The sequence below is a fragment of the Procambarus clarkii genome, chromosome 3, assembly GCF_040958095.1.
Source record: "Procambarus clarkii isolate CNS0578487 chromosome 3, FALCON_Pclarkii_2.0, whole genome shotgun sequence".
Lineage (NCBI taxonomy): Eukaryota > Metazoa > Arthropoda > Malacostraca > Decapoda > Cambaridae > Procambarus > Procambarus clarkii.
This window is the reverse complement of record NC_091152.1, coordinates 38,716,782-38,728,288: the sequence shown is the minus strand read 5'-3', so window position 1 is coordinate 38,728,288 and position 11,507 is coordinate 38,716,782. Positions and strand designations below refer to the sequence as shown.

Sequence of the window (11,507 nt, the reverse complement as noted above, 5' to 3'; positions counted from 1 at the left end):
AAGAGTGAAAGGAAGGAGGAGTGAGAGAGAGAGAGGAAAAAATGCGTGAGCTGAGAAACGCGGACCGAGGCTCTGGGGTGTTAAAGCTGCGAGGCTTTCCCTTCGTGGGACTCAAATGTGAGAAGGATGGGATGGTGTGACGGAGGGTGGGAGGGAGAAGTAGAGCAGCGTTAAGGTGAGATGGAAGGAGAGAGAGAGAGAAGGAGCAGAAAGTGAAGGTAGGGATACTTGATGTGCTGGGTGGATGGTTGATTTTTTGAGAGGGAGAGAATGGGTGAGGAGAGGACAAAACAACAATGTGTTAGGAGGGAGAGAAGGGCTGTAATGGGGCATAAGATTACCAGAAGAGGTTGAGCATGTTTATAAGATAAACATAGAGGTAGGGGAGGTGAGACGGATATAATAACAGGAGTATAAAGATGTAAGGATATGAGGGGTAGAATTACGGGCTATTCATGCCCGTGCCACCACTTGGGTGGCTTAATCTTCATCAATCAATCAATGGGGGTAGAAAGAAGGCTGTTGGGCAGTAGAACTCCCAGAACCCCATCCAAGTACAATCCAGAAGAGGCTGGGTTAAAATGCTTGAAGGAACTGCAGGTATATGTATGTGTGTGTGTGTGTGTGTGTGTGTGTGTGTGTGTGTGTGTGTGTGTGTGTGTGTGTGTGTGTGTGTGTGTGTGTGTGTGTGTGTGTGTGTGTATAGGTGTGTATCTACTCGCCCAGTTGTTTAGTTTGCACATTTTTTAATTTGTATAAATAAGCTTCAGCGTTTTGATAAAGATTTTATGTAGCAAAGCCTCGCGTCCCTATCAGCACTGGGCTCATCAATCATAAAACTATGGATGAAGCTTCCGTCAGCAGCCTCATATCTGCGTCAACAGCCTCATATCTTCGTCAACAGCCTCATATCTGCATCAACAGCCTCATATCTGCGTCAACAGCCTCATATCTGCGTCAACAGCCTCATATCTGCGTCAACAGCCTCATATCTGGGTCAACAGCCTCATATCTGCATCAACAGCCTCATATCTGCGTCAACAGCCTCATATCTGCATCAACAGCCTTATATCTGTGTCAACAGCCTGATATCTGCGTCAACAACCTCATTTTGTAGCTCCTAACATTTCCTCGCTGATCCCAAAATAAAAGTGTTTTATTTAAGTGAAAGTGAAATGAAAGTGTGAACATGAATGGCTTCATTAGGTAACCTTCTTCCTGTTATGTTTGTGTTTTATTGCTTCTTATACTGAAATGTCTAATGTTTATTATTTATATTATGACGCGTTTCACCTGAGAATGAAGTTGAAACATTAACTTTACAAAAGTTATTTTTACAGTCTTTTTATAGCCGGACGGAGATGCGATTCGTTGATCATGTCAACATTTTCAAAGGCCGAGTAGAAGTGAATATAATCTTGCTTGTACGACCTAATATTACAAACCATCCTCCTGCTTATATAGTACTTTGTGTAACTGTGTGGACCTTCGTACCTCACATCGTCTATTGACGTAATGGACAATTAGATAGTAGAATTTGGTACTATTAGTCTGAAAAAAGGGCAAAAACAAACTTAAATATTCCTAGGCTTGGTATAGTATATATATGTACTATATTAGGCCTCAGCTACCGTGTATTAGGCCTAAGATGTTTAGGCTAGGTAAGATTTATTAACAAAATGTGAACAAAATGTTTTGCGGTTTGTCTAAATTCAGTGGTACCAAATTCTACTTTCCAAATGCCCATTACTTCAATAATACAATGGTGCACACCGTAGCTATAAGTACTATCTAAAACGGGAGGATGGTCTGGAATATAACTGAGAGAGAGAAGTGTGTCTTATTGACATCCAGTTATTGCGACTGACTTAGCCTGCACACGACCATAGCCTCATGACACACAATAATAATAGAGGTTTCCGGCGCAGGTTGGTGCTCGTGGGTGGCGGGTCCGGTCTTCGTGGAGTCTCCCGCCAACGTGACGGTGAGCGAGGGCGCCCACGCCTTCCTCCCCTGCCGGGTGGCCAACCTCGGCGACAGATCCGTGAGTATATGCTCATTTCTCAAACTGTTTATTGTGCGCGGGAGATTTTGCTTCAACCAGTTGACTGGAAAGTTGAAAGAGGTGTAAGAGTGGTTCTGTTGGCTCTAATAACCACTCTTCAGTCTTTTTCTCACGAAATCTCCTGCAGAAAGTCTTGCACTTCCTAGCCTTACAATTCGGCTAGGAAATATTTACCTGAATTTACCCGAGAGCCACTAACACTAGTACCTTCGACAAGGACAGGAAGCAGGCGGCTTGTCAAAGCCCCCCCCTTCACACACAGAGAGTTCACTTTAGTGCTGGACTATGTTCAAGCATAAAGTATACTTGCTGATTGGTCAGTACACTACCTAAAGTATACTTACTGATTGATCAGTACACTACCTAAAGTATACTTGCTGATTGATCAGTACACTACCTAAAGTATACTTGCTGATTGGTCAGTACACTACCTAAAGTATACTTGCTGATTGATCAGTACACTACCTAAAGTATACTTGCTGATTGATCAGTACACTACCTAAAGTATACTTGCTGATTGGTCAGTACACTACCTAAAGTATACTTCCTGATTGATCAGTACACTACCTAAAGTATACTTGCTGATTGATCAGTACACTACCTAAAGTATACTTGCTGATTGATCAGTACACTACCTAAAGTATACTTGCTGATTGGTCAGTACACTACCTAAAGTATACTTACTGATTGATCAGTACACTACCTAAAGTATACTTGCTGATTGATCAGTAAACTATTGTGGTGGCATTAATAGCTCTCCAGAGCCATTGCCAGGTGTTAGTATTACGGCCAAACAACCTTTGGAGATTTCCTATGTCTTGCACAAGTTCTCTCTGACCAGCCAGCAAATACTCAACGGCAAAAGATAACTTTCGGTGTATATACATACACCAAGAAGTCTGGTATACCTAGAGCGCTCCAGAGGTTTTTATAGGCTTTAAGTCCAACACCAAACATGCAAAATTAAATCCAAATATGTATATTGTTAAATATAATTAACCAACAAATTAGTAAAACTTTAGGCTAATTATCATGTCCCAAGTTCCGACTCGGTGGAGCCAACAGGCGCTAGTGTTCACTCCTAGTTACACCACACTAGACCAGCCAACAGGAGCGAGTGTTCACTCCTAGTTACACCACACTAGACCAGCCAAGAGGAGCGAGTGTTCACTCCTAGTTACACCACACTAGACCAGCCAACAGGAGCGAGTGTTCACTCCTAGTTACACCACACTAGACCAGCCAACAGGAGCGAGTGTTCACTCCTAGTTAGTATCAGCTCCTGATACTGGTAATGGCTTAAAATGGCCACCACTTACGGGCTATTTATGCCCGTGCCACCTTTCGGGTGGCTTCATCTTCATCTTAACACATTCACAAGGGAGACATCTCCCGTCATGCAGGGTGCATTCGCACCTCCACAGATCTCCAGTATCAGCTCTTGATACTGGTAATGGCTTAAAATGGCCACCACTTACGGGCTATTTATGCCCGTGCCACCTTTTGGGTTGCTTCATCTTCATCTTAAACACATTCATAAGGGAGACATCTCCCGTCATGCAGGGTGCATTCGCACCTCCACAGATCTCCAGTATCAGCTCTTGATACTGGTAATGGCTTAAAAGGGCCACCACTTACGGGCTATTCATGCCCGTGCCACCTTTTGGGTGGCTTAATCTTCATCAATCATTCAATCACTCCTAGTTACACCACACTAGACCAGCCAACAGGCGCTAGTGTTCACTCCTAGTTACACCACACTAGACCAGCCAACAGACGCTAGTGTTCACTCCTAGTTACACCACACTAGACCAGTCAACAGACACTAGTGTTCACTCCTAGTTACACTACACTAGACCAGCCAACAGGCGCTAGTGTTCACTCCTAGTTACACCTCACTAGACCAGCCAACAGGCGCTAGTGTTCACTCCTAGTTACACCTCACTAGACCAGCCAACAGGAGTGAGTGTTTCCCTCCTAGTTACACCACACTAGACCAGGCAACAGGCGCTAGTGTTCACTCCTAGTTACACCACACTAGACCAGCCAACAGGCGCTAGTGTTCACTCCTAGTTACACCACACTAGACCAGCCAACAGACGCTAGTGTTCACTCCTAGTTACACCTCACTAGACTATTAACACAAATTTTTTACTCACATTTAAATCCTTTCGATAAGGCTTCAAAATGTAAATTTTCCGTCAGATGTAAAACAATTTTTTTTTTAGGAATGAATCTTTGTTTCTTTAATATATATATATATATATATATATATAATATATATATATATATATATTTGTTTTTTTTTTAAAGTTTGTGAGGGTACCACCTCTGGTGCCAATGTGGGGACCCATAGCCTCGGAGAAGAAAATAAAAAGTATTCAGAGGAGACCTTGTGGTTTCTCACTGAACACTAATATTATTAAATATGACCGAAAAAGTAAGATTAATAATTCTAACACGAATTTTCTCAATCTTTCGTACATTACGCTTCACTGTTGGAGGTAAATCAAAAATCACTTCTCCAAAATTCATTTTTATTTCTAGTCTGACGCGACACGGGCGCGTTTCGTAAAACTTATTACATTTTCAAAGACTTCACAAATACACAACTGATTAGAACTTGTGTATCTCTGATTTTATATCTACATTTGAGTGAGGTGGGAGGGGTGATGTGGCATTAACACAAGACAGAACAAGAGGGGATATTAATAGGGTATTAAAAGTATCAACACAAGACAGAACAGAAACAATGGGTATTGAATAGAAGTGTTTGTAGAAAGCCTATTGGTCCATATTTCTTGATGCTTCTATATTGGAGCGGAGTCTTGAGGTGGGTAGAATATAGTTGTGCAATAATTGGCTGTTGATTGCTGGTGTTGACTTCTTGATGTGTAGTGCCTCGCAAACGTCAAGCCGCCTGCTATCGCTGTATCTATCGATGATTTCTGTGTTGTTTACTAGGATTTCTCTGGCGATGGTTTGGTTATGGGAAGAGATTATATGTTCCTTAATGGAGCCCTGTTGCTTATGCATCGTTAAACGCCTAGAAAGAGATGTTGTTGTCTTGCGTATATACTCGGTTTTTTGGAGCTTACAGTCCCCAAGTGGGCATTTGAAGGCATAGACGACGTTAGTCTCTTTTAAAGCGTTCTGTTTTGTGTCTGGAGAGTTTCTCATGAGTAGGCTGGCCGTTTTTCTGGTTTTATAGTAAATCGTCAGTTGTATCCTCTGATATTTGTCTGTAGGGATAACGTTTCTATTAACAATATCTTTCAGGACCCTTTCCTCTGTTTTATGAGCTGTGGAAAAGAAGTTCCTGTAAAATAGTCTAATAGGGGGTATAGGTGTTGTGTTAGTTGTCTCTTCAGAGGTTGCATGGCTTTTCACTTTCCTTCTTATGATGTCTTCGATGAAACCATTGGAGAAGCCGTTATTGACTAGGACCTGCCTTACCCTACAGAGTTCTTCGTCGACTTGCTTCCATTCTGAGCTGTGGCTGAGAGCACGGTCGACGTATGCGTTAACAACACTCCTCTTGTACCTGTCAGGGCAGTCGCTGTTGGCATTTAGGCACATTCCTATGTTTGTTTCCTTAGTGTAGACTGCAGTGTGGAAACCTCCGCCCTTTTCCATGACTGTTACATCTAGAAAAGGCAGCTTCCCATCCTTTTCCGTCTCGTAAGTGAAACGCAGCACGGAACTCTGCTCAAATGCCTCCTTCAGCTCCTGCAGATGTCTGACATCAGGTACCTGTGTAAAAATGTCGTCAACATACCTGCAGTATATGGCCGGTTTCAAGTTCATGTCGACTAAGACTTTTTGCCCCATGTAGAAGTTTGCAAACAGGACACCTAGGGGAGAACCCATGGCGACCCCATCTACTTGCTTATACATGTGCCCATCCGGGCTCAAGAAGAGTGCCTCTTTAGTACAAGCTTGGAGTAGTTTCCTCAGAATACTTTCTGACATGTCAAGAGGAGTACAGGCTGGATCACGATACACTCTGTCGGCTATCATTCCGATTGTCTCGTCCACAGGTACGTTGGTAAACAGCGATTCTACGTCCAACGAGGCTCTTATCCCTGTGGCCCGTGTGCCCCGCAGTAAGTCCACAAATTCCTTTGGAGTTCCGTGCTGCGTTTCACTTACGAGACGGAAAAGGATGGGAAGCTGCCTTTTCTAGATGTAACAGTCATGGAAAAGGGTGGAGGTTTCCACACTGCAGTCTACACTAAGGAAACAAACATAGGAATGTGCCTAAATGCCAACAGCGACTGCCCTGACAGGTACAAGAGGAGTGTTGTTAACGCATACGTCGACCGTGCTCTCAGCCACAGCTCAGAATGGAAGCAAGTCGACGAAGAACTCTGTAGGGTAAGGCAGGTCCTAGTCAATAACGGCTTCTCCAATGGTTTCATCGAAGACATCATAAGAAGGAAAGTGAAAAGCCATGCAACCTCTGAAGAGACAACTAACACAACACCTATACCCCCTATTAGACTATTTTACAGGAACTTCTTTTCCACAGCTCATAAAACGGAGGAAAGGGTCCTGAAAGATATTGTTAATAGAAACGTTATCCCTACAGACAAAAATCAGAGGATACAACTGACGATTTACTATAAAACCAGAAAAACGGCCAGCCTACTCATGAGAAACTCTCCAGACACAAAACAGAATGCTTTAAAAGAGACTAACGTCGTCTATGCCTTCAAATGCCCACTTGGGGACTGTAAGCTCCAAAAAACCCAGTATATAGGCAAGACAACACCATCTCTTTCTAGGCGTTTAACGATGCATAAGCAACAGGGCTCCATTAAGGAACATATAATCTCTTCCCATAACCAAACCATCGCCAGAGAAATCCTAGTAAACAACACAGAAATCATCGATAGATACAGCGATAGCAGGCGGCTTGACGTTTGCGAGGCACTACACATCAAGAAGTCAACACCAGCAATCAACAGCCAATTATTGCACAACTATATTCTACCCACCTCAAGACTCCGCTCCAATATAGAAGCATCAAGAAATATGGACCAATAGGCTTTCTACAAACACTTCTATTCAATACCCATTGTTTCTGTTCTGTCTTGTGTTGATACTTTTAATACCCTATTAATATCCCCTCTTGTTCTGTCTTGTGTTAATGCCACATCACCCCTCCCACCTCACTCAAATGTAGATATAAAATCAGAGATACGCAAGTTCTAATCAGTTGTGTATTTGTGAAGTCTTTGAAAATGTAATAAGTTTTACGAAACGCGCCCGTGTCGCGTCAGACTAGAAATAAAAATGAATTTTGGAGAAGTGATTTTTGATTTACCTCCAACAGTGAAGCGTAATGTACGAAAGATTGAGAAAATTCGTGTTAGAATTATTAATCTTACTTTTTCGGTCATATTTAATAATATATGTCTACAGGAAAGACTGCTACCAAAATATACTAATATATATATATATATATATATATATATATATATATATATATATATATATATATATATATATATATATATATATGTCGTACCTAGTAGCCAGAACGCACTTCTCAGCCTACTATGCAAGTCCCAATTTGCCAAATAAGCCAAGTTTTCCTGAATTAATATATTTTCTCTATTTTTTTTCTTATGAAATGATAAAGCTACCCATTTCATTATGTATGAGGTCAATTTATTTTTATTGGAGTTAAAATTAACGTAGATATATGATGGAACCTAACCAACCCTACCTAACCTAACCTAACCTATCTTTATAGGTTAGGTTAGGTTAGGTAGCCGAAAAAGTTAGGTTAGGTTAGGTTAGGTAGGTTAGGTAGTCGAAAAACAATTAATTCTTGAAAACTTGGCTTATTAGGCAAATCGGGCCTTGCATAGTAGGCTGAGAAGTACGTTCTGGCTACTAGGTACGACATATATATATATATATATATATATATATATATATATATATATATATATATATATATATATATATATATATAGTATATAGGGGTACCACCACTGGTTTAATTAAAGGGACCCACATCCTCGAAGAAGAAAATAAATAGTGTTCAGAGAAGACCTTGTGGATTCTTGCTGAATACTTTAATCTTTTCCTCTCCTACCACCCCTATTATTTTTTTTTGTTTTTGTTTTTATTTGATTTTATTGCAATGTTACAGTTTACAGAAAACACACTTATATAACAATATACCAATCAGTGTTCGAAGACCTCGTCCAGCTCCTCGGGGGTCGGGTGCGTACCCAAGATACAACACGCATTTCCCCTCTGAACAGCGACACTGAGGCGCTGGAACATAAAACTGGCCGCTCTTGGGTCTCTAGTCTTCCCAATGAGTTCCTCGCCCAGCTCCTTCAGGAACTTAAGTGCACATTTACCCCAGGCGCCCAGAGTCTCAGAGCCTATTGGCACGAACCTGTAACAACGTTCTAGGTCCCTGTACTTGTTAGTTTTCTGGGTCTCCCTGAAGGTGGCCGCCCCGCCTCCCTCAGCTGCGCTGTAAGGTAGATAGGTATCAGCCAATGTGGATGCACACGTGTAGTCCCACACGACCTGTTTACCTTCCCTCCACGGCTGCAGGGTGACTCCATCTGGGCGTTTTTGGCTGTTGTCAGGCCTGCACAACTGAGGTTCCCTTTGTGCTGGGCACCCAGCTGAAGCCAAACTTCTCTTGATGATGTCATTGACTGCTTCATGTCTGGCAATCTTTCCCTGTGTCTTACGACAGATGAGACCATGGCTGCCGTATTGGTCTGCCCGTGCATGGCCGCAAATACACCGGTGCTCGGTGGAGATAGGGGCGGCAAGGCGCAGAGCAACACCAATACTTAGGGTCCGATGGTCCAGGCGGGTGCCCAAGGCGGAATTAGGGACTGCCAACAGGAAGTCCCCGGCATGGGGAGCTTGCACAGCTAGAAGACGCGCTTTGTCCTTCCTGGAAGCTGCCTCCAGCAATGATGTGGCGATGTTCTCCACTATGGGGCTATCCCATTTGGACTGTTTGCAGTCATTTGGAAAAGTCGGTCGAGGATGAGAGTTGACAAGAGTGTCCCACTGACCGGCTCCTTCCGCGAATTTGGGATCATGACTCATGATTTGGGATCATGATCATGATCTCTCTCTAAATATATATATTTATATAGCCACTAGGAAACTTCCTTCATTTACAGCCTTTTGGAAACCAAATTCCTTTTATTTCTTCTTAATGTTCTCATTTAGATACCAATTATATACATAAATGAATAATCGTATATAACAAAGTGTATAATAATTATAATTAAAAAATGGGGAGGTAGCAGAAGCAAATACTGACACGGCTTTAGAGTCAAATAAAAAAGATTTGACTATTTCTCTCTGAATAATCATTTCTCTGAGGCTATGGAGAGCCCGCGGAGACTTGTAACACCCACTGAGGCTGTGTTGCAGGTGTTGTGTCACAGGTGTTGCTACAAGTGTTGTGTTCCTGCAGGTGACGTGGATGAGACGACGAAACCTGCACATCATCACGGCGGGACTCCTCACCTACTCTCCTGACGACCGCTACAGAGTAAGTCACTCCACACACACTCAACACTCAGGTCACTTAATGCACTCTTACTTGGCTTAAAATGAGTGCTTTGGCCAGAGAAAAACCTCCTGTCAGGTCTTTATGTAATTATTTGTTTATGAATATATACATATCTATATCTATAATAGGAAATACCTGTATATTTGTTTGTTAGTTTCTTAGTTTGTCTAATAGTTACTGTTGCCAAATTTGGCAAGTCGGGAGTGGCATTAATAAAAAATGTCATGTGCCCCCCCCCCCCTCCAAACCTAAAATCTCCGCAGTGAGCGCAAACCAATCTGACACGACTCTGAATTGTTACTATTATTATTATAATTATTATTATTTATAAAAATCAACTGGTGCTCTTAGGTGCCTGGAACCCGCGACCAGCGTACTGCCAGCTGCAACCTCTGCACGAGTAACCGCAAAGTTGCAGTTGATTTTCTTATTGATATATATCACGTTAGTGTAATTTCTCTGTGTTATTATTTATTATTATTATTATTATTGTCATATTGTAAAACATTGCGCACTAATCATTCCAAATAAAAATAAATCTAATTGATATTGAGAGAGAGAGACAGAGAGAGGGACAGAGACAGAGAGAGAGAGAGATAGAGAGGAAGACCGACATATACTGACATGTGATACATGCTGACACACATGCCGACTCATGATACTTGCTAACACATGATAAACAACATGTGATTCAAACTGTCACACATGACACACGACACATACTGACACACGTGAGACATACCCGCACTTGGGTAGACCCCGGGCAGTACCAGACTCTTAAGATGGTAGAAAGCAACTGTTGGCTGGCTGTTGAAAGTTGGTTGAGAAGGTGAGAAAAAACACCAGATATAAAGACATCTCAAAACGATACCAATTATGTGAACTTTATCACAGAAATCATTTTGCTGGAAGGAAACAAGTGGTTGAGGCTGTTATTACAAATCTCCCCAGTCACAGAAGATCCAGATAAGAATATATATATATATATATATATATATATATATATATATATACATATATATTATTAAATATGACCGAAAAAGTAAGATTAATAATTCTAACACGAATTTTCTCGATGTTTCTTACGTTTCTTTTCACTGTTGATGGTAATTCAAAGATCAATTCTTTGATCTTTGGTAATTCAAAGAATTGATCTTTGAATTACCATCAACAGTGAAAAGAAACGTAAGAAAGATCGAGAAAATTCGTGTTAGAATTATTAATCTTACTTTTTCGGTCATATTTAATAATATATGTCTACAGGAAAGACTGCTACCAAAATATACTAATATATATATATATATATATATATATATATATATATATATATATATATATATATATATATATATAGATTACCATCAAAGCTTCATTTTGATTACCATCAAAGCAATAAAAGTATGTTTAATGCTGATAAATGTAAAGTTCTGAGGTTAGGTAATGATGATAGAGTTACAAGATTACCATCAAAGTGCCGTCGGGGTGGTGGTTCAAATAGCCTCGGCTATCACCACTTTTTGTATGGTCACTGATGGTCGAGTGCTTTAAGGCACCGTGTACACCAGTTGCAATGTGCTCCTGGCGGTTGTGAGGAGGTGGTTCACCAGCTCACTTACAATAGTGCTCTTATGCCTGTGGGAGCCAGTACACTTGTTAAGTGGGCGGACTTAAGTTTTGTACCAGCAACCGAAACATCTAGTGTTTGGGCTCATGTGAGAGCCCCAGTCATCAGCAGTCCATAAATGTTACCCTGGCCGGGGTGGCATGTCTGTGGACAGTGCTAGAGCTGATAGCATCATCTCATTGTATGGCATGGAGCCAGACAACTTTGCGCGCGAACGGCTAGGCCGCAGGCGTGGGGTGAAACAT

At 41.5% G+C, this 11,507-nt stretch overlaps 1 protein-coding gene across 1 annotated transcript in view; it reads left to right on the top strand.

The window, feature by feature from the left end:
- The first annotated feature begins 1,797 nt into the window (after positions 1-1,797).
- The window catches only part of LOC123760939 (zwei Ig domain protein zig-8), a 56,530-nt gene continuing 46,820 nt past the window's right edge, over positions 1,798-11,507 (top strand). Inside the window, exons 1-2 of the mRNA XM_069331595.1 lie at positions 1,798-2,044; positions 9,540-9,617. Of these exons, the coding sequence (XP_069187696.1) occupies positions 9,549-9,617 (69 nt within the window). The 5' untranslated portion in view covers positions 1,798-2,044; positions 9,540-9,548. The remainder of the gene's footprint in view (positions 2,045-9,539; positions 9,618-11,507) is intronic.